This window comes from Prionailurus bengalensis, chromosome C1 (assembly GCF_016509475.1).
Source record: "Prionailurus bengalensis isolate Pbe53 chromosome C1, Fcat_Pben_1.1_paternal_pri, whole genome shotgun sequence".
Lineage (NCBI taxonomy): Eukaryota > Metazoa > Chordata > Mammalia > Carnivora > Felidae > Prionailurus > Prionailurus bengalensis.
In genome coordinates, this window is record NC_057345.1 from 5765748 (window position 1) to 5787232 (window position 21485).

Sequence of the window (21485 nt, forward strand, 5' to 3'; positions counted from 1 at the left end):
TCAAGGATCAGCCAACACGAGTGTGTGTTTTATAAAATAATAATGAGTAACAGTAATAATAATAAAAAGGAGACCTCGTGGGCCTAGGAAGATATTGCAGCACATCGTGTTAACATCTTCCGTCTTCCACCAACCCGTTCCTAAACTGAAATCGTACTCTCCCGCGTGGAGGGCCCGGGGCTTTCCGGGCGGCGGCAGGGGTGCGGGCCGAGGCGGGGCGGTGCCGCTTTAAGGATGCGCTGCGGGTACCGGGGCCGCGGGCGGCGCGGGATGCAGGGTGACGTCACGGCCCCGCCCCGCGGGGTGATGCTGCAGCCGCAGCGGCGGGCCGGGGGCTGCCGGGCGGGGACCCGAGCTGCGCGCGGGCCAGGCGGGAGCCCGGCCTCGGAAGGGGATGCCTCCTGTCTCGAGCCGCAGGTACCCCCATCTCCTCCCGCGCCCCCCCCCCGCACAGCTGCCGGGCTTTGCGCCGGAGCGACGCGGCGTAGGCCACCCCCTCCCCCCCCCCCCCCCGACCCCCGGGTAGTCACAGTGCCACGACCGGGGGCTGGAGGTTGGCACGGAGACCTTTGTTCTTCCTTGATGCCTAATTGATTGACCTGTAAAGGGAGCCCCGGCCTGGCCCCCGGCCTGGGTGCGGAACCCTCGGCCCAGAGGAGGGCGGCCGCCGGGTGACAGGATTGATTCCACCCTGGCACACACTGGGACCTGCCCCAGGCTTGCGCGGTGCCTATTGGTGCCGGAGGCCTGATCCCGGGTCACCTGGGCAGGTGTCATCAGCTTCCGGTTTGCCTCCCGCCTGAGGCTGAACCCTCCTGCTGGCAGGGGGTTGTGGTAGGACCTCTGTCAGCATCCCAGGATTGAGTTTATGATGAGTTTACGGCCCAGGGTTTCTGCTTTCTTGCCACGGTTGAAACAGGAGGCTTAGAGCAATTCAGTTCATTCCAACCTCATCAATAAACTTCTCGGGTTATTTCTGGGGTTACCATAATGTTTATGTTTTTCGGCCTTTATAGGGAAGGAGAATCAGGCGCTAATGAAACCCAAGTTCGGTGTGCACCTGACCAGGGGTTTCTGGATCAGTTGGTTGTCAGGGAGGGGCCGAATTCCAGAAAGCAAAAGTGAGGAATGGCCGCAAGTCAGTAACCAGCTCGTTAGATACACCCCCTCGGTCCCCGCAGCCCTTTGCTGGCCTGGGGATGGTTCCTTCAAGTATTAACTTTGAGAGCTGACGGAAGGGAGAGCGGGGAAGGGATGTGGCCCCGTGTGACCCCAGGCGGGAAACCTGTGTCATATAAAGAAGAGGAGAAAGAAATGAGGAAATCATTTGGCTCATAGTGGGGTAACTTTCAGCATTCAAATGGCATGGGCATTGTTTATGTTTATGAATCATTTGCCACTTAATCTTCCCATTCCACAGTTTGAAGGATTCATTACTTGAAACATCCTTTGTATTCTAGAAACACAGTGGGCCCAGCATATAACTTTTGTGGGTCCAGGGAGATGATATAGATATAGATATAGATATAGACATATAGATATAAGTATAGACATACAGATTTTTTTTTGGACTGAATGCTCATATGATGAGCAAGATGGCAAGATTGGTAAATATTGGTATTCATGTATCAAAATTCTATTTCATTATTTTAAATTTCACTTTCATTTCTTATAACATTCAAAAATTAATTTCAAACATTCTTCTTAGAATGAACTTTCATGGACAGCGTTTAGTAAATGTATTTTTGGAATGAAAATAGTAACGTTGGCCCCAAAATTTGAAAATCAGGGAAGACTTCTTCAAGTCCAGGTTTCATTTCTGGTTTAGATGCCGGGGGGTGGGCGGTAAGGCAGGGGTGTTAGGGTCTCCCTTTCACTAGGACAGGCTGCAGGCTGTGTTTTAAAGCTGGGGGTGGCGGGCAGGTGATGGTGAAGTGGTCACATCACAGGTAGAGACATGGGTTATCCACAGAGTTCATTCTAAGAAAGGTTGAACAGTCTCCGCTTTTCAAAAATATGCTTCTACTGTATGCGGTTTGAATCTGAAATTCTTCCAGGGTGGCCCATGGTTTTTCATTCCAAAATGAAAGGCAAGGTTTCTAATGCCCGTGCACTTAAGTTCACTCTATGGGGGTAACATGCTTATAGGAAAGAGCGATGGCGGAGAGGCAGAGAGGGAGTTAGTCACTGCCGTGGATGTGGGGCTATGACCGGGCGGGTGGGGTCAGGTCAAGCTCCCCACACACTTGTGCCAAAGGTCTTCCTTCTGACTTTCAAGGAGATGGTCTGATTAAGTGGTGTTCCAATGGGCTCTTGGTTTCTGTGGTTTTAACGAGAGAGTGACGCTCCGGAGAATGCTAATAGCCACCTGGGTTTTTAAAGGCAAGACTGGCCAAAGGACAGATTTTTCTGGAATATTTACTATGTCCAAGGGCCTGAGCTAGAATAGGAAGAGCACAATCAAGAAGTTTAGCTTTAAAAACAAAAAAAGCTTGACTTAATTGTCACAAATGGATCGTGTTTTTAATGAAGTACTACCTGCCTACATAGTTCTTAGGTATATCTGCTTTTGTTTTGGACATAGCGTGGGATTTTTCTGAGGCCATAAGATAAGCCACAGAGGCAAGAGTAGACTGGGTCTCTGGGTATATCCGTCCCCGTCATCCTGGTGTGAAATGCATCTCTTAGCAGGGCCACAAGGCCCTGCATCATCAGCTGATCCCTTCCCAGTGGCCTCATCTCCCACCATGCTGACACGGTGCCCAACTGTTGCACACACTTCTCCTTTACACAGGTGGTTCCCACTGCTTAGAACTCCTTCCCTCCACTTCCCACCCAACTCAGGGGCAGGAATTTTGTCTTTCTTTTGTCTCTCTGATCTCAGTGTCTTGGTACTTAGTACCCAGCCAAATGGGAAGATGGGTAGGTTGGTGAATGAATGGATGGGTAGAAGGGTGAATGAGTAGATGAGTGGGGGATGGGTAGGGGTGGATAGATGAATGCTTGGATGGATGCTTGGAAGGATGGATGCATGCATGGATGGATGGATGCATGGACGGATGGATGCATGGATGGATGGATGGATCAGAGTGGATGTTTGGAAGGGTGGATGCATGCATGCATGCATGTTGGAAAGGTGGGTGCGTGGATTAGAAGATCATGGGGTGGATGTGTGGTGTGCATGTGGATGGTTGGGTGGATAAGTAGGTGGGTGGATGGGTTGGTGGGTTAACACGGTGCTCTGGATCCTGCCAGGGTGTCTCTAAAGAAAATCACTTCCGCTGTTCGTGTCTTCTGAACAGAAGGAAGATAATCCCTGAGCAGGTGGGGTAGGGGGTGGAGTCTAGGATACAAATCTGGAGTGATGAGGCATTTTGAAGAGCTTCATAAGGAAGTTATGGATTAGTGACGGTGTGGTGGAAGGCGGTGAGTTAACGTCAGAAATAAGGGCCTCATTTTTAAAGCTTAAGAGTAATTTTGAAAGGGGTGCCTGGGTGGCTCAGTCAAGTGTCCGACTCTTGATTTTGGCTCAGGTCATGATCTCATTGTTGGTGAGATCGAATCCCGTGTCAGGCTCTGTGATGACAGCCCAGAGTCTGTTTTGGATCCTCTGTCCCTCTCTCTGTGCCCCTCCCTTGCTCATTCTCTCTCTCTCTCTCTCTCTCTCTCTCAAATGAATAAAAACATTTTTTAAAAGTAATTTTGAAAAAAAAAGCTTATAATATTTATCTTGGTAAATAACAAGTGTCCTTGGCAGGAAGTTGGTCAATGTTGGGGGGTGTTGTCTTGAGTTTGGGACCTGCTTCTCAGGAAGGACTTCAAAGGAAATGTAGGCAGTTGCTTTTCTGCGAGGCAGATGGGGTGAGCTGTCCCAGAGGCCAGGCGTAATTCTAGAAGGTGCCCCTCTTGCGTTTTTATCTGCCTCTTTCCCTCCGACTTTGGTAGCCTTCCTCTCCCTAGGCTTAGTAAAATTGACGTTGGCCAAAATGCACAGGTCAATTTACTGGAATCCATTCTTCCAACATCTAGATTAATCCCAAAGCAGTGAAGGACAATCTAGATTAATCCCAAAGCAGTGAAGGGCAGTTGCATGACCAGGAGCAGGTGTCCGCGTGGCGGATTGCTACTGACCCCAGGGAGCGGGAAGAAGGCTGCGCCCTTGCTGACTTCCCACCTGGGGCTTGGGCGTTGTGAAGATTGCTCCAAAAAGTGATTTGAGGATGGGTGGGGGCGGCGGGGGGTGGGGATCCATTTCTCACCCCCCTGCTTCTTTTTGTTCTTCACTTTTCTTTTTTTTTTGTAAATTGTATTCCTATTCAGGGCGTTTGGTTTATTTCTTTAAAGAGAGCATTTTCAAACACGCTAAAAGTCTCCGTTCTCCTGACGACTACAAATTCACTCACCCATTGGTGCCGTAAGGAAAGGCCTTGAATTAAATTCATGCATCTGCTTTTAGGCAAGGGCCCCAGCCTCCTGGGAAGAGTAGACGTAAGCGTTAGGCAAGGTGACCGCTGCGACTTTCCATCGCACGAAGGAAGGACTGTCCCCCGACCGTGCACTCAGGGTGTGTGTCGGTGGGTCCTGCCCCAAGCCTGTCCCTGCCGCGGGGCTCCCCTGGGACCTGCAGGGAAAGGCAAAAATAGTTCCCAGAATGGGCTGCAGGTCCTAAAATAGCCTGGATGCTTCCACTCCTCCTCGTGGAGCCAAGGGGGCGGGGTCGGTCCCCTTGAACTTCAGCGCAGGGACCTGAGGGCTGGGGTCCTCCCTCTGGGCAGGGGGACAGCGTCAGCTTTGGTCTCCTGAGCAGGAGCTGCACTGAGTCAAAACTGAGGCCCGGTGACATCACCCGCAAGCAGTAGGCTCTACTTCGGGGGGCACAGCGTTTGACTCTAAGGGTTCTGCACCGTGAACTCATCCGTTCTCAAATGAGAAGGACGAGCAGGTGCCAGCTTGGGGGGGGGGGGGGGCGGTGGTGGGAGGGATCCACCTGGAAAAATCAACTCTCGTGGTGGAGGCCCTGGTGAGTCACCGTCACCCCCAAACGGGCTTTCCCCGCAGGCACTCGCACCGGCCCCCCCTACGATGATCCCCCCGGCGAGCGGCACCCCTCCGGGAGAGGCTCTGCTCCCCACTTTGGCTCCTCAGGACTTCTGGAGGTCTCAGATCTCCGGCTACACGGGGTCCGTGACCCGGCACATCAGCCACCGAGCCAACAACTTCAAACGACACCCCAAGAGGAGGAAGTACATTCGTCCCTCCCCGCCCCCGCCCCCCAACACCCCATGTCCCATCGAGCTGGTGGACTTTGGGGACCTGCACCCTCAGAGGTCCTTCCGGGAGCTGCTTTTCAATGGCTGTATTCTCTTCGGCATCGAGTTCAGCTATGCCATGGAGACAGCGTATGTGACCCCCGTGCTCCTACAGATGGGCTTGCCCGACCAGCTCTACAGTCTGGTGTGGTTCATCAGCCCCATCCTCGGTGAGCCCCAGCTCAGCCCCGATGGCCGATGGCCTCCGGAAGCCTCTGGAAGCTTCCGGAAGCCCGAGTCGAAGCAGCTAGAGGGGCCCCAGGGGCCAAGGGAGGAACGAGAGTTAAGTTCCACTCGTTAGTTTGGGGCTGTGGGAAAACACAGGTATGGTCGTCGTCACACCCCATATTTTAAGGGACTCTGTCGAAACCAGACTACAGAACAGGAATTTCGCAGACCCCGAGGATTCCCACCATCTTACACGGAGCTGTCATTGGAGGACGCAAGCGATAAAGCTTCCTGTGGTTTGGGGCTGGGAGGTCCTGGAATTTCTTGGATTCCCAAGGAAGGTCGTGGCTGCTTAGGGCCTTAGGGGGGCCCTGACTAGAAAATGTAGGGGGGCGGGAAGCTGAGCTTTCCCAAGACTCTGTCTTTTGCTTTCCGAGCTTAGGGCTGTGTACTCCGAGTTTTAGCGTCTGTTCTTTTCCTGCCCCGGGACGCAGGGGTGCAGGTGTTTGAGGGGTGTGATGAGTCTCCCTCACTGTCCAGCTCAGGGTGCCGTGGGGACCCCCGCAATGACCACTGGCCTGCTCTGTTTCAGGATTCCTACTGCAGCCACTGTTGGGTGCTTGGAGTGACCGATGTACCTCAAGGTTTGGAAGGAGACGCCCTTTCATTCTTGTCCTGGCTATAGGTCTGTCGTTTTGGAATTGAAATAAAGTGGAAAAAAAAAAAAAAGAAAGAAAAAGGAAAGGAAAGGAAAAAAGGCCCCAACTGCTTCCTCTTAGCAAAACCTAGACCATTGGTGACCGAAGCAGGGATATACAGATCATTTCTCGGGTGTGGGGGCAGGGCGCACCCCTAGCCTGGCCCGAGGTCACTGTGAGAATACATCACTTTGATTTTTTAAGAGTGAGTTAATAACGTGGATGTCGTTCCTGCTCTGCTTGACAAAATAAAAAACCCCGACCCAAGCCGAAAAAAAAAAAGTATATATATATATGTATATGGTGAGTCTGTGGGTGACTTTTCCGATGGGCTCTGCTTGAAGTTTGATTACAGAGGAATTCTCCGGGGCCCTAAAGATGCTCGACTCGAGCCCCGGGCTGCTCCGCGTTTCCTCCGGTCACGTCGGTTCTCTGTCCGCAGGGGCGCTGCTGGGCCTCTCGCTCCTGCTCAACGGCAGGGACCTGGGCGCGGCGCTGGCCGACTCGGCTGACAACCACAAGTGGGGCCTCCTGCTCACGGTGTGCGGGGTCGTGCTGGTGGACTTCAGCGCGGACTCGGCAGACAACCCCAGCCACGCCTACATGATGGACGTGTGCGGCCCCGCCGACCAGGACCGCGGCCTCAACATCCACGCCCTCCTGGCGGGTAGGTGTCCACAGCGCGGGGGCACGGGGGGCTGAACTCGCACATACAGATGACCACTGAGGTGACTATGTCTCAGAGGCGCCTGGGGGCCCAGTGGGTTATGAGGCCGACTCTTGGTTTCGGCTCCGGTCACGATCTCGTGGTTCGTGGGTTCGAACCCGCATAGGGTTCTATGCTGACAGCGCGGAGCCCACTTGGGATTCTCTCCCTCCCTGTCTCTCTGGCCCTCCCCCGCTCCCTCTTTCTCTCTCTCAAAAATAAAATTGGGGCGCCTGGGTGGCGCAGTCGGCTAAGCGTCTGACTTCAGCCAGGTCACGATCTCGCGGTCCAGGAGTTCGAGCCCCGCATCAGGCTCTGGGCTGATGGCTCAGAGCCTGGAGCCTGTTTCTGATTCTGTGTCTTCCTCTCTCTCTGCCCCTCCCCCGTTCATGCTCTGTCTCTCTATGTCCCAAAAATAAATAAACAAAAAAAAAATAATAATAAAATAAAATAAAATATACTTAAAAAGAAGAAAATATATATCTCAGATGATATATTTTAGTAATATATAATGCTGATACATGCGTATATGTGTATGAACTATAGATATAGCTATAAATGTGTGTACGTAACTATCTGTGTATATATAGCCTTATGTATAGTTTATTCTCATGGTTCGAGTAGTTACGTTCTACAGAGTCGCCAGGAAGCCTGAATTAGCCAATACCGAGTCACTGCCCCAAGGAAAAGTACAGGGTTAGCTCCCTGTGAACCTCTGGTCACATTTTCATCAACCAATCACTACCTAAACTTGTTTTATGTGTTTCTATTTAAAGACACCCTTGGAATGTATATCACAGATTCAGTGCCATTGAGCGCATGGCCGACAGCCCTGTAACACGTCCCTGAACAAAGCTCATCTCACACACTTCTTCATAAGACACATCACAGCTTTCTTGAACTTACCAAGAGACAGCAGTACATCAACGCTACACGTGGGGGCCATTTTAAATGGTGACGTCTCTCTCTCTCTCTCACACACACACACACACACACAAAACAGCAAAAAACCCTGCAAAATCACGGCACCATCTAGACTACAAAAAGGTCGGTTGTTCACACCTGAGGGTTGAAATAAGGCGGAGTTTCGCCTTGTTCAGCCTCAGCTGGGACCTTGGTGGGTCCAGCCACTCAAAGTTGTTGCTTTGAGGGTTATCAGCAATGGGCTCAGCGACGGGGCGGGTGAAAACTTCCAGAGAATTCACCGCAGAGCAGTAAGAGAATTCAGGGTGCTCTTTGGTTATCAAACTATCCCATACAAACCAGTATTCCCAGCTTTCTCAATATAAAACCCGTATCCTGTTACAGCATAAAACGGACTAAGACAATCCCATTTAAAATAGAGGTGGAAGGTGTTTGTCAATGTCAAGGGAAAGACGTGACAAGACGGGGTCGTGCGGGACCCGGACGGAGGGGCGGGAGGCGTGAATCGGTGTCCTCCCGTTTGTTGTGCGACACGGGGGCAGACGGCTCCGTCTGTCCGGGCCTCTGTCGCTTCTTCTAGAAAATGCCACCGCCAGACTCTATTCATACACCCGTGTGGCTGCGGGTCCAGGGAACTTCTGGAGGGGTCTCGGCAGGACCAGTGCAGGGTTTGGGCTTATCTCACTTCCGGTCATGTCCATCCATGTCGTAGCGGGTGTCCGAGTTTCCTTCCCGTTTCAGGCTGAATAACATCCCGTCGTGCGTACAGATCGTGTCCCGCTTATCCGCTCACCCGTTGATGGACATGGGGTAGCTTCCACGTTTCGGCTGCTGTGAATACTGCTGCCGCGAACACGGGTGTGCAGATAACTCTCCAAGACCCTGCTTTCGATTCTTTGGGGTATGAACCCGGAAGTAGAATTACTGGATCTTACGGTATTTCTCTTTTAAACTTCTTGAGGAACCTCCACACTGTGCCCCGTGGCAGCTGTATCATTTTGCCTCCTACCAGCAAAGCACAAAGGCTCCGATGTCACCACATCTCCCGGGCGGCCCTTGTCATGTTCTGTTTTTTTTCTTTTCTTTTTTTTTTTTTTTTTTCCTGATACGACCCATCCCGATGGGTGCAAAGTGGAATCTCGTTGTGTTTTGATCTGCATTCCCCTAAACGCTCGTGAAGGTGAGCGTCCTTCCATGTGCTTATGTCTTCGTTGGAGAAACAGACATTAGACATGCGAGTCCTTTGTCCAGTTTTTCAATAGTTCCTTCTCTGTGTTTCTTTTTTTTTTTTTAATTTCTTTTTAATGTTTATTTATTTTTGAGAGAGACAGACAGAACGCGACTGGGGGAGGCAGAATCAGAAGCAGGCTCCAGGCTCTGAGCTGTCAGCGCAGAGCCCGCTTCGGATCCTCTGTCCCTGTCTCTGTCTGCCCCTCCCCTGCTCTCTCTGAAAAATTAATAATTTTTTTATTAAAAAAAAAATTTGTTTTTTAACGTTTATTTATTTTTGAGACAGAGAGAAGACAGAGCATGAACGGGGGAGGGGCAGAGAGAGAGGGAGACACGGAATCGGAAGCAGGCTCCAGGCTCTGAGCCGTCGGCCCAGAGCCCGACGCGGGGCTCGAACTCACAAACTGAGATCATGACCTGAGCTGAAGTCGGACGCCTAACCGACTGTGCCACCCAGGCGCCCCAATAATTTTTTTTTAAAGAGTTACTATTTAACAGTGGCTGCTTGCCCCCAAAGCGGAGGGCAGCCAGAGAGCCCACATGCTGCGGGGAAGCAGGTTCCTCTTCAGCAGCAGAAGTAAACAGACTCGCCTCCCAACCAGTAGACAGGCTCCAGATAACACACGAGACCCACAGTGCAGTGGCGAAGGGGCCTGGGGGGGGGGCGCTGGGATGTGGGGGGATCTGGGGGGTAGGGGGAGCAGCACTTTCTGGAGGTGAGTATATGCCGTGCCGGGGGCCGGTTGCAACGCATTGCCTGCATTTTAACGTTGTGCTGCACAAATCAGTTTGCCCTTTACCTGTTCCTGGAGGCCTTGGGATACAGCAAGCGGGAGCAGAGGAAAGGACCGGATTCCCGCAGCCCTGTTGTGTCCTGGTGGCCCGCGGACCCGGAGAGCTAGTCACCAGGGTGGCCGTCCTCGGTCACCTTTAGGGGTGACTCTTAATGGTGGCCGTGTATGAGGATGCTGGCATCGGGCGAGCAAGACACAGGGTGGCCACGTGGTCCCCCCTCCCCCGCCACACACACACACACACACACACACACGCACACACTTGAGTAAGCAACCTGAGTAAGAACCACGGTCCTTACTCTTCCAGAACGATGGTCTGGAACGGCGGCCGTTGAGGGCCTGCCCGGCCCCGGGGACCTAACCCCGCTTCTCTCCGCAGGCCTCGGAGGAGGATTCGGGTACGTGGTCGGGGGCATCCACTGGGACAAAACCAGCTTCGGGAGAGCCCTGGGCGGGCAGCTGAGGGTCATTTACATCTTCACCGCGGTCACCCTGAGCATCACCACCGTCCTCACACTGGTCAGCATCCCCGAGAGACCCCTGCGGCCCCCCGGCGAGAAGAAGGCCACCATGAAGAGCCCCAGCCTCCCCCTGCCGCCCTCCCCGCCCATGCTGTGCGAGGAGGGGGCCGGCGAGCCCCTCCCCTGCCACCCGGCCACCAGCCTGTACGCCAGCTTCTCCAGCCCCATCTCCCCGCTCAGCCCCCTGACGCCCAAGTACGGCAGCTTCACCAGCAGGGACGGCTCCCTGACCGGCATCAACGAGTTCGCCTCGTCCTTCGCCACCTCCAACATCGACAGCGTGCTCATCGACTGCTTCACGGGTGGCCACGACAACTACCTGGCCATCCCCAGCAGCGCCCCGCCACAGGCCATTAGCCTCAGCTTCCCCCGGGCCCCCGACGGCTTCTACCGCCAGGACCGCGGCCTCGGGGACAGGCGGGAGGTGGCGCTGGCCGCCGGCCCCGACGGGGACGTGCTGAGGGTGGGCTCCCTGGACGCCCCCAAACCGCGATCGGCCGGGATCCTGAAGAGACCCCAGACCCTGGCCATCCCGGATGCGGCCGGAGGAGGGGGCCCCGAAACCAGCCGGAGGAGGAACGTGACCTTCAGTCAGCAGGTAAAAGTCAGGGTGAGGGGGACCACGGGTCAGCGTGTGTTGTCACTGTGTGTTGTCCACCGCCCCCCAGCCCCCAGTTAGATGGAGAGGGGTTGTCGCTCTGGAAAGACATCCGGAGCCCTCCCTGCTGGGGGGGATCAGAAGGTCTGCGGATCTAAATAGACAAGCCCCACGCGTCGGTGAAGAGACCGTCCCCCCCCCCCACGAGGGAGTTCAGGGTGTCTGTCACGGGCCCATCGATGGCTTAATACATGGGCCACCATTAAAGGGACACTCCTTTGAGATGCGGCCACGTTTGCCCGAAGGCCACCCAGGCCAGGACGAGGCTGCAGCGAGCCTGTTGCAAGCATCTGTATTTGCAGCCCCTCCTGCTCCCCCCCACACACCCACCCCCCACCTTGGCGGCGCGAACCTGCTGCCCGCCAGTCTCCCGCAAAGGTGGACACTGAACGGAAAACCTGGCAGGCGTTTCCGGGCCCTCCCCGCGTCCCTCTCCCGGCGTCCGGCCTCCGCCGGCCGCCCCAGAAGCTCTCAGGACTCTGCATTCTAAAAGGCAGCGCGCGGCAGGGTCTGTGCAGGCCGAGAACCTTCCGGAAGGCTGTTTGCGTTGTACTTAGTACACGTCGGATCGGCTGCAGGGCCACCGGCTGATAAGGCGGGATTTTAACCGCCGTCGGACTCTGTTGTCTTGAGGAGGCTGCTTGAAATAACAGGAAGGTATTTCGTCAGATGCAGGACCCATAATAGTTCCGCGGCCCGCCTGTGCCAAGGGTGAGCGAGAATGTCAGTAAGAACTCGGAGTTGCCCGGGCAGGAGCCCCGTACAACCGTGTTCAGCCCGCACAGGCGCGCGGAAGGCGGGCCGTCCTGAAGGCCGGGTGGCTCGGAAGCGTGGCCTGCTGACGTGTCTGCCTGACGGCAGGGCTGCGTGTCCCCGTGAAGTGCACCCACACGGGGCTGTCCCCCGGCCAGGCGGCCCCTCTGTGCGCCCGGGAGGACCGACGGACTCCCTGACTCAGAGGGAGGCGGACTGGAGACACGTGTCGAGGCGGCCGTTCCTTTTCTCTTCGTTGTTCCGTCCTCGAGTGCGCCTGTGGGTCTCGTCTGCTTTTCTCCGGGGCGCTAGGGCTTAGTCAGTCTTCGTGGGTCTCCATCGTCTCGTAAGGGCGACCGTCCTCTCGCCCCGAGGCAGGGTGCCGGGCAGGTGCGTGGCCTCCTTGAGGGGAGGTCTCGAGGCTCCCCCGTGGGCAGCACGGAGCACGTCTCCAGGGTCCAGATCTGGGAAAGGTTTGAAGAACCCGAAGTCACTAGAGGGTCAGGATATCCCCTTATTGTCAGAAGAGAGAGATTTCTCTAATCGCTCAGGTCAAGGGCATTCTCTTCGTTCATTGATGACATCGGAGCAATCGGTCAGAACTTTTGTCGATCCCCGGCCAGCCTATGCTGTTCCAAAACAAAAAAATTCAAACTGCCTTCTCGATACAGCTCTTTAGTTATGATTGAAAATCTCACTTGAGTCCCTTCTATTTGCGTGCTCGGTGTAGTACAATTTGTGAGTCAGCTCTTCGAGGAGAGGAAGCATCCGGAGCTAAATATAAACACGCCCAGCCTCAAGCGGGCACGAGTGTGATGTCAGTGGTCTTCCTCCGGCAGAAACGGGTGACGAGCTCGGTGGGCATGGCTGCCCGGGGGGCCGGTGCCATGGGCTGTTGGCCTCCTCGGCGTCCCCACTTGGAATGTCCGGGAGCTGACCGCAGCACGAGGTCCCGCCCGGAGCCGGGGGGGGGGGGGGGGGGAGGGCGTCTCTTCCCGCCCCTCGCTGCTCGCACAACCGTTAGGTCACCCGGCTGGTGTCTACACCAGCGGCCCAGGCAGGGCGACCGTGGCGTTGACACCTTCTCGTCCCAGGAGGACTTCGCAAACCGGATCAGTGAGCGCGTTTGCCGTTTGCCGGGGGGAGCGGTGCTCCCGGGCCCCAGAGAGAAATCTAGACCACCCCCCACCCCGCCCCCCGAGGGCCGAGGTAAGCGTGTCCGCTCCCTGCACCTGCTCACTTGGCCTCCGTGTGGATAAAGAGTTTTAAACAGATTCCCCGGTCACCGGGCACGAAGTCTTCTAGCCCCCGCTGTTGCGGAAGAGAAGGGACTTCTGTACCATCTGGATTTGAACTGACCCATATTTCTTGTATTTCAAGTGTGTTTCACGTCCGACGAGGTGTTCCCTCGCGCTCCGTGGCACGGATCTCCCGCCCTGGGGCCTAGGCGGGGGCGCGCCCGACACGGGGCTCTGTTCCCAGCTGCGCCACGTCCCAGAAGAGATGACCTGACGTGGGCCCTGTCGTTCAGGGCGGCGCTCAGCGCTCGGCTGGCCCCGCCCGGGAAGGCGGACCTTCGGGGCCCCCGCGCGCGTGTCTCTCGTTCACTTTCTCGTCGCGGCGACATCCGCGCCTCGGCGTGGCGGCCGCGACTTGCTGCTCCGTTGAGGAGGTTTGTGTGGCTTCCTCCACAGGTGGCAAATATTTTACTGAACGGCGTCAAGTACGAGAGCGAGCTGGCGGGCTCCAGCGAGCCGTCGGGGCAGCCTCTGTCCATGAGGCACCTGTGTGTCACCATCTGCAACATGCCCAAGGCGCTTCGCAATCTCTGCGTCAACCACTTCCTGGGTGAGCTCTTGGCAAACCTCCCGGTGCCTCCGTGTCCCCGCCTCGCTCTGCGGCGGGGACGCGGCCCTCTGACCCGGCCGCTCCCTCCCCCGCCGGCCTCCCAGAGAGCCACGTCCCGGGCTGGGGGGTCATCTCCCATGAGTTCAGGACTCCTGAGATGCCACCAAGGGCAGGACGTGGCGTGGGGCTGCCCGAGGGGGCTTTTCTCCAGGAAGGGCCAGGTAGTCCCGAATCGAGGCGCACCCCTTCCCCCGAGCGGGACGAGGGGTCTCCACGGAGCCCGGATTCTCGTTTCCAAAAGCTCCTGGGACAATTCACAGTGAAGTGCCGCTGGAGGGACTTGTGTCTTAAGCCCGTTTGAGCCTCACTGCTGTCCTGTTCTTAGAGCCGGGATGGACATGTGTGCCGACACTCACACGTGCCCGGCTGTGCCTGGCACCGGCCTTGAACCCACCGGCCTTGGCATTCCGATCGCCACGGAAAAAGCCCTGGCTCTCACCTCATTCCATGTGGTACCTCCTTGCTGTAGGGCCGTTGAACCTCTGAGGCTGATTAAGCATTTGAGATGCTCTAGGCTCTCAAACATCATGGGCCATAAATCAGGATGACTTTCTAGAAGGCAATTTGGCATCAGGCAAAAATCCTTTTTTTTAATGTTTATTTTTGAGAGAGAGAGACAGACAGACAGACAGAACCCGAGTGGGGGAGGGGCAGAGAGAGAGGGAGACACAGAATCGGAAGCAGGCTCCAGGCTCCGAGCTGTCAGCACAGAGCCCGATGCGGGGCTCAAACCCACGAACCGTGAGATCATGACCTGAGCCGAAGTCGGATGCTTCACCGACTGAGCCACCCAGGCGCCCCGGCAACAGCCAAGAATGTTGAGAATGCCCATAACCTTTATCCCAGTGGCCCTGCTTGGTGTTCTTTGCAAGAACATCATCAGAAATTTTATCAAGAATGTATGTTCCAGGGGCACCTGGGTGGCTCGGTTGGTTAAGCGTCTGACTCTTGATCTCAGCCCAGGTCTTGATCTCAGGGTTGTGGGTTGGAGCCCTGCGTTGGGCTCCGTGCTGGGCGTGAAGTCTCCTTAAGAAAAAAATAATCTATGTTCCAGGTATTAATTACAGCATGATTTATAATGGCCAGAAGCTGGGAAGCAGGGGCAGGGAGTGCGGGAAGTATAAACGAACAATAGGAGAGGAGAGGGGTTAAATGTATTAATGGCGTGTCCGCCTTGTGCAATATTTTGCTGCCATTAATATGGGGCTATTGAAGAATTTTAATAGCATAGGAAGTTGTGCATGATAATTATTGGGGCTCAAGAGGTCCAATAAATGCCACCCCCCCTTGTGCTACTGAAGGTGAACTGAAGGAGCCCTCAGTCTCCTCGGCGATAGTGGGCCCGTATCGACATTTGAGCTTCCTGACGCGTTTCTCTCAGTGAACTGCCCCCCCTCGCATGCCCGTGGCTGCGGTTCCACAGGCATTTTTTGTCTCCCTTGCAGAGAGGCGAGCGGGGAACAGGATGAGGCATTTAGAGGGAGTGAGCGACTCGCTTTCCTTGTGGCAATAATGTTTAGAGAAAGAACAGAATAGCATCCTTCAAGCAACAGAGCTGTGTTTTTTTTAATAATTAATTTTTTTTTAATGTTTATTTTTGACAGAGAGACAGAGAGACAGAGTGTGGGCAGGGGAGGGGCAGAGAGAGAGGGAGACACAGAATCCCGAGCAGGTTCCAGGCTCCGAGCGGTCAGCACGGAGCCCGACGCGGGGCTCGATCCCACGAACCGCGAGATCATGACCTGAGCCAAAGCCAGACGCTCAACCGACTGAGCCCCCCGGGCGCCCCAGAGCTTGTGTTTTTATAAGGATGCGTATTTGCTTTCAAAAAGGCTAGAAGGGAACTTATAAAATCTTAACAGAGGTCAAGTGACCTCTGGGTGGCAAGGCTATAGGTAAATTTCTTCTTTAAGTTTCCAAGCGACGAAGGCGCTGTGTTCCTCTGACGATCAGTGAAACCCCGTTGGGGAAAGACGGGGCCACGCCAGGGTCCGGGCCGGTGGTCACGAGCCCCTCCCTCCTCCCAGGGTGGCTGTCGTTCGAGGGAATGCTGCTCTTCTACACGGACTTCATGGGTGAGGTGGTGTTTCAGGGAGACCCCAAAGCCCCGCACACGTCGGAACAATATCAGAAATACAACAGCGGCGTCACCATGGGCTGCTGGGGGATGTGCATTTATGCCTTCAGCGCCGCCTTCTACTCAGGTACCCGCCGCCCGGCGGGGGGGGGGGGGAAGCGGGGTGGGGGACCCCCCCATGGGAGTTATGGCTTTAGCGGGGTCGTACGCCGAGCGGAGGGAGGGTTGTGCCTTTGCAACCACAGGCGTGGCTTCCGGGTGTGGGGGACACAGTCGTGGAACAGCCGTCGGGGTCGGCCGGGCGGCGGGGCAGGGCCCGGGTGTCCACCGAGACCCGAGGAAGCCAGCGGCCGGACAGGCCAGGCCCGCAAGCGAGGGCAGAATGGGGGCCAGGCCCCAACATCGACGTCGCCGCCAGACGGGCGTGCTGTCTGCCGCCCCCGCCCTTCCCACGTGGAGTCTCGGGGCGACCGGTCCAGAGGGAGGGGAGAGGCAGGGAAGAACAGAGGGCAGGTGGGGAGAGCCAAGGCCAGAGGCCGAGATGACCCCGAGGCTCGCGTTGGCGGGCACAGGGGACGTAGGAAGCCAGGTTGGGTCCCTGCAGGGTGCCGGGTACCATCCCAACAGTGGGCCTGGGCAAATTCCATCTCAGGGTCGGCCCACGTGGGCCCACGTGTTCCGTCAAGGCCCAGATGGTGGGCGAGGTCAGCCTTGTGGGCCATGTGGCCCCTGGGGAGCCCCTGGGCTCCGCCCCTGTGGCTCGGAGCCGCCTCAGATGAGATGTTTCTGTCTCACCAGTGTTCACGGCCGAGATCCGGTAAAACTTCCTTTGCGGTCACGGGAATTGGAATTTCATATGATTTTTACGTGTCACAAAATATCTGTCTCCTTTCGATTGTTTTTAAAACCATTTGCAAATACAAAAACCATTCTTAGCTCTAGGCGGTGCCAGGTGGGCCGCCGGCCGGGCTCGTCCCCAGAATGGTTTTACTTCCCCGTCCCACACCCCGGGCCCCCGTGGGGCTTCGGCCCAAGACCCCTGTCCCTGCAGCAGCGCTGGGGGGCTCGAGACCACCCTGTTGATACCCTGGGCCCCCCACGCGGGCTTTCTGGCCTGGGGCAAGCTGCCTGCCAGCCGGAGGGCCAGCCGGGGGCAGGTGGCCCAGGGAAGCGGAGTCCCCGGGACCACCGGCCGGTGCCCCTGCTCACCCTCCTTTCTGGCCTGCAGCTATTCTCGAGAAGCTAGAAGAATACCTCAGCATCCGCACACTGTACTTCATTGCCTACCTGGCCTTTGGTCTGGGGACCGGGCTCGCCACCCTGTCCAGGAACCTGTACGTGGTCCTGTCGCTCTGCATAACCTACGGGATTTTATTTTCCACCCTGTGCACCCTGCCCTACTCGCTTCTGTGCGATTACTACCAGAACAAAAAGGTAAGTGCTTCCATTTTTCTGCTTCGGGTCCTGAAAAGGCCGGCCTGGGCCTGGCCTCCACACCCTCCCCACCCCCCAGCTTCTTGGAGAAACCCCCTGAACACCCCGAGAAATGAGCCTGAGAGCAGCTACACCATGAAAGCGAGGGGCCTGTTCACACGTTGAGAATGTCAAGTGGCCGGCAGCAGAGGGCACAGACCTGAGCGCGTAGCCTCCCCGTTCATGGCGGTACTTGGGGGGCGGGGAGGCAGGAAGGGGAGGCCCGCCCCTTTGCGTCCTCCAGTGTCAGGCTTCGGGGTCACCCGTTCGCCCGGGGCCTCAGGTGAGGCAAGCAGGGGATCGCCTTGGACACACAAAACTCAGTGATCAAGGTCAATGATAGGAGAATGCGGTATTTCGAAAGATGGGAATTGGTGCCGAAACCCCGCACTGAACGCGGTAGCAGGACTTTAAGCAGAGACCGGGTAAGTCGCGGCACCGTGCCGAGCCACGGTGGAGTCTGAGGCAGAAGGATAAAGAAGGAAGCCGAGCCCTGCCTTTCTATAAAATGTTGACGTTGTGTTCAGCATGGATTTTCCTTTAACAGCCTTACTGAGCTAGAACCCACCACACAATACAGTCCGCCCCTTTCAGGCATACCATGTACCCACGGAGCTGTGCGACTGTCACCACAATCGATTCAGAACATTTTCATCGCCCCCGAGAGAAACCCCACACCCATTAGCCATGCCCCTTCCTTCCACCTCAACCCCCCCCCGCCCCGCCCACAAGTCAACTTTGTGCCCCCTGTGCACTCGCCTGTCCGGGACGTTTCATGTAAACGAAATTGTGCACACGGGGCCTCTGTGTCTGGCTTCTGTCACTCAGCATCAGGTTCTCAAGGTGCGTGGCCTGTAAGTGTGTCCGTCACTCCTTCTTAGGGCCGACAATGCTCCCATCCAAGATTTTTTTGCGGTAACTTCGAGATTTTAAAATGCTGCATTAAAAGATCACCTTGATACCTGGGTTTCTTCGCACCCCCTTTTCATTCAGGGCCTCTGCCGCCTCCCCCAGGCGCGGCCCAGGAGGCATCCTGAGTTGTTGTAAGGAGTTTGGAGTCTCTGATGAACTCAGTGGGGGCCGGCTCTGAGCACAGTATTTTTTGTGAGAAGTCCAATCCGCCCAGAGACCCAGGCACTACAAGGGGCCAGACCCGGGGCCTCTGGGTGGTAGCCGCAGTGGCCCCTCCCAGCCCCTTCTCCGCCAGCAGCTGACTCCCAGCTACGCGGACAGGCAGTGGCCCGTCTGCACTCTCCCCCAGGGCAGGGCTGAGGCTGTGACGGCTGGAGAGTGAGCCCCGTGCACGACCCGAACATCCAGCCGACACCCGCAGAGCCGCCACAGCTGGCGGCAACGGCACCCAAGGGACCAAGAGGGGAGGGAGACCCCCTGACTGGGAAGGCAGATGGGCCGGCGCCAGGCTGCCCCACCCGGTGGCAAGGGACGCCCAGAGCCTCGGGCCACCCTCGCGCTGCTCAAAGCCTTGGGACTCTGGCTCTAGGGTCTCCTAGATGCTCACAGTCCTGTCAGTCTCTGCTCCGTTGCAGGTTCGGGGCTAACCCGTGACCTCCCCACCACGGTGGCCTTGCCAACCGTGTGTAGCCACGGGGAGCCACAGTTTCCCCAGGACACACGAGGGGCCCCTCCACAGCTCCTCGAGGACACAGCCTTGCCCGGGGAGGGGGCTTAGCAATATCCCAGAGGCAACCACGGCCGCGTCTGGAGGCGGGCCCGGCACGCTGGCCCCGCCCCCCCCCCCCCCCCCCCCCGGCGGTGCACCCAGAGCGGTCTGTGGGGGTGGCGTCATCTGCCCTCAGTGGGTGAGGGTGGCCTGTGCTGGGGGAGCAGCGGAGGGACCCACCCTGTCCCCTCCCACCGTCACCCTTGCAGACCCGCTCAAGGAGGGCGTTTTCCCCGCACCGGGCGGGTGGGGGGGGGGCACGGGTGGGAGGCAGGGAGACGTGCCCACCGTGGAGGCCACGGGGCCTCCGAGCGCCGGGCCAAAGGACCAGGCACGGCGACCGTGAGAGGGTGTTTCTGAGCGTGGCGTAGGCATCGTGGCGGCCAGAGGTTGGGGAGGGGGCCGGGCCGGGACGTGGAGTGCCCGTCTCTCCGGGGAGAGGCCGGGGAAGGCCAGATCCCCAAGCCAGAGGGAGCCTCTGTGCCGCCCGGGCCTGTGGGAACACGGCCCTTCCACTCCTGTTAGTCACGGATTCTTTTCGTTGCCGTCATCTCTCTGAACACAAATATTATTAAACTCTTGGCTGAACTCCCTGCGCACGTCGGCGCTGGAAAATGTGAGCCCGCTGGGTCCCCTGGGCCTGCAGGAAACGTGGGGCTGAGGTCCCCTTGCTGTCCAGGTGGCCCGCTGACGTGTTTCTCCTTCTGGATCAGTTTGCAGGGTCCGGTGCGGACGGCACCAGGCGGGGCATGGGCGTGGACATCTCCCTGCTGAGCTGCCAGTACTTCCTGGCCCAGATCCTGGTGTCCCTGGTGCTGGGGCCGCTGACCTCGGCCGTGGGCAGCACCAACGGGGTCATGTATTTCTCTAGCCTGGTGTCCTTCCTGGGCTGCTTGTACTCCTCCCTGTTTGTCATTTACGAAATCCCTCCCAGCGACGCCACCGAGGAGGAGCACCGGCCCCTCCTGCTGAACGTCTGACACCCCCCAGCCCCCGGCTTTGGCCTCAAGCCTGCGCCCCGGGGGTCTGGAGCAGTCCGGCCAGTGAGGAACCGAAAGGCCTTGGTGGACGGACGCGGGACAGGTTTCCTGCGGAATGTAAATATGTGACAAAACAATAAATGGCAGCAGGAACGCCTACAGTTTCTAGTTGTGGCTCTCCCAGGGGTGGAGAGGTCGCCCGGGGCGGCGGTGGGGGGGGGGGGGGGACGGGCTACTCTCCATGGGGACTCTGGGGGAGGGAGCTGTGAGAGTCGCTCACGGACAGTAAAGGTGTAACTGGTTCTCAGCTGGCAGCGGTTTGGCAGGCCCCCCCCCGCCCCCCGCAAACATTGTCTCGAGGTCTTTTTGTTGTCACCGCCCAGGTGGGTGCCACTGTCCAGGGATGCCCCAAACACCCTACGGGGCACAGGACAGCCCCCACGACGAAGAATTTTCCAGCCCCCCGTGCCAGTAGTGCTGAGGTGCAAAGAGCCTGATCTAACTACGTTGCGTCCCAGAGTGGCGTCGGAGTGGACAGGTGCTTTCGGGTCAGAAGGCCTCATGTTCATTCATTCGTTCATTCATTCTCCCACCCACCCGCCCATCCGTCCATCCGTCCACCCTACAGATGCCCATCGAGTGCCCTGGGTGTTCAGGCAGTGGTAGGTGCTGGGGGCCAGCTGTGAGCGAGTCTCCGCCCTCACGGAGCTGATGTGGGAAGAGAAGCAGACCGCACACTGAGGTCTGTGCCCCAGGATCGCGGTGAGTGCTGTGGAGAAGGCAAGCAGGGTAGGAGGGCGGGGTGACGGGGTCGGGGAGCGGGCCGAGCTAGGGAGAGGGGGCCGTTCTCTCTGGCGATGCCGCGGGAGCAGCGCCCCGGAGAAGAGGGCAAGGTATCCGACATCCGAGGCGGGAGCTTGCTTGATGCGTTCGAGGGACCGTAAGGCTCCAAAGCGCTCGGGCCGTAAAATGCCGGGTGAGGCGGGAGGCCCGGGAAGGTGCAGCGGCAGACGCCCCTGACTCGACGCATTCACCTGCACCCACCGTCTTCCAGCCGATGGACCTGGACGCATCTGTCTTCTTGTGAGTGTCGAGGTCCTTCGCCACGTGGCTTCCGTCACTCCACCACGCGACGCCCCGGGCTGCGGCCGGGGCCCCTTCCCTTCGCAGCCGGGTGGGCTCTTCTCCCCAGGCCGTGAGCGCTAGCTGTGTGCGCCGGGACGGGGCGGGGGCGGGGGGGGGGGGTCGTGGCCAGTCCCTGCTGTACCGGCCCGCTGCCCCAGAACTGGGCCTGGCCCCCCCCGCACCCTCACTGCACGCTCCCTGTGTTTGGGGGACACAGGAGACACGGACCACAAGTCCCCCCAAAGCAACGGGGGCCTGGGGCCGTCGCCGGCAGCCAAGGAGGGTCTGGGGTTTACTGGCAGCTAACGTGTCCCATCATCTTTCCGACGAGGCAGGGACAGTAGGCGTGAACCCCCCAGCCTTCTGCGGGCCACCTTCCCCACCTCCCCATGAGGGCCATGGGCTCCCCCAGGCCTCCCTCAGTGCCCTGTTTGTTGCCCCCTGGAGTTGAGGAGGCTCCTCTGGGTGCCAGAAGTCCAG

The 21485-nt window shown here is 57.5% G+C and overlaps 1 protein-coding gene across 1 annotated transcript; it reads left to right on the forward strand.

The window, feature by feature from the left end:
* Positions 1-280: 280 nt before the first annotated feature.
* On the forward strand, positions 281-20037 carry SLC45A1 (solute carrier family 45 member 1). Its single transcript, XM_043573700.1, has 9 exons — positions 281-417; positions 5059-5479; positions 6070-6162; positions 6618-6842; positions 10209-10948; positions 13456-13609; positions 15697-15873; positions 16975-17180; positions 19614-20037. Exons 1-9 carry the CDS (start codon positions 307-309, stop codon positions 19878-19880), a joined length of 2394 nt encoding a protein of 797 aa, XP_043429635.1. The 5' UTR covers positions 281-306; the 3' UTR covers positions 19881-20037.
* Positions 20038-21485: the final 1448 nt, after the last annotated feature.

Excerpts from the sequence above, each read along its gene's own strand:
- SLC45A1 (XM_043573700.1), top strand. The coding sequence starts at position 307 with ATGCTGCAGCCGCAGCGGCGGGCCGGGGGCTGCCGGGCGGGGACCCGA. Across the intron at positions 5,480-6,069 it reads GTTCATCAGCCCCATCCTCG|GATTCCTACTGCAGCCACTG; the intron begins GTGAGCCCCAGC and ends GCTCTGTTTCAG. Across the intron at positions 6,163-6,617 it reads CATTCTTGTCCTGGCTATAG|GGGCGCTGCTGGGCCTCTCG; the intron begins GTCTGTCGTTTT and ends CTCTGTCCGCAG.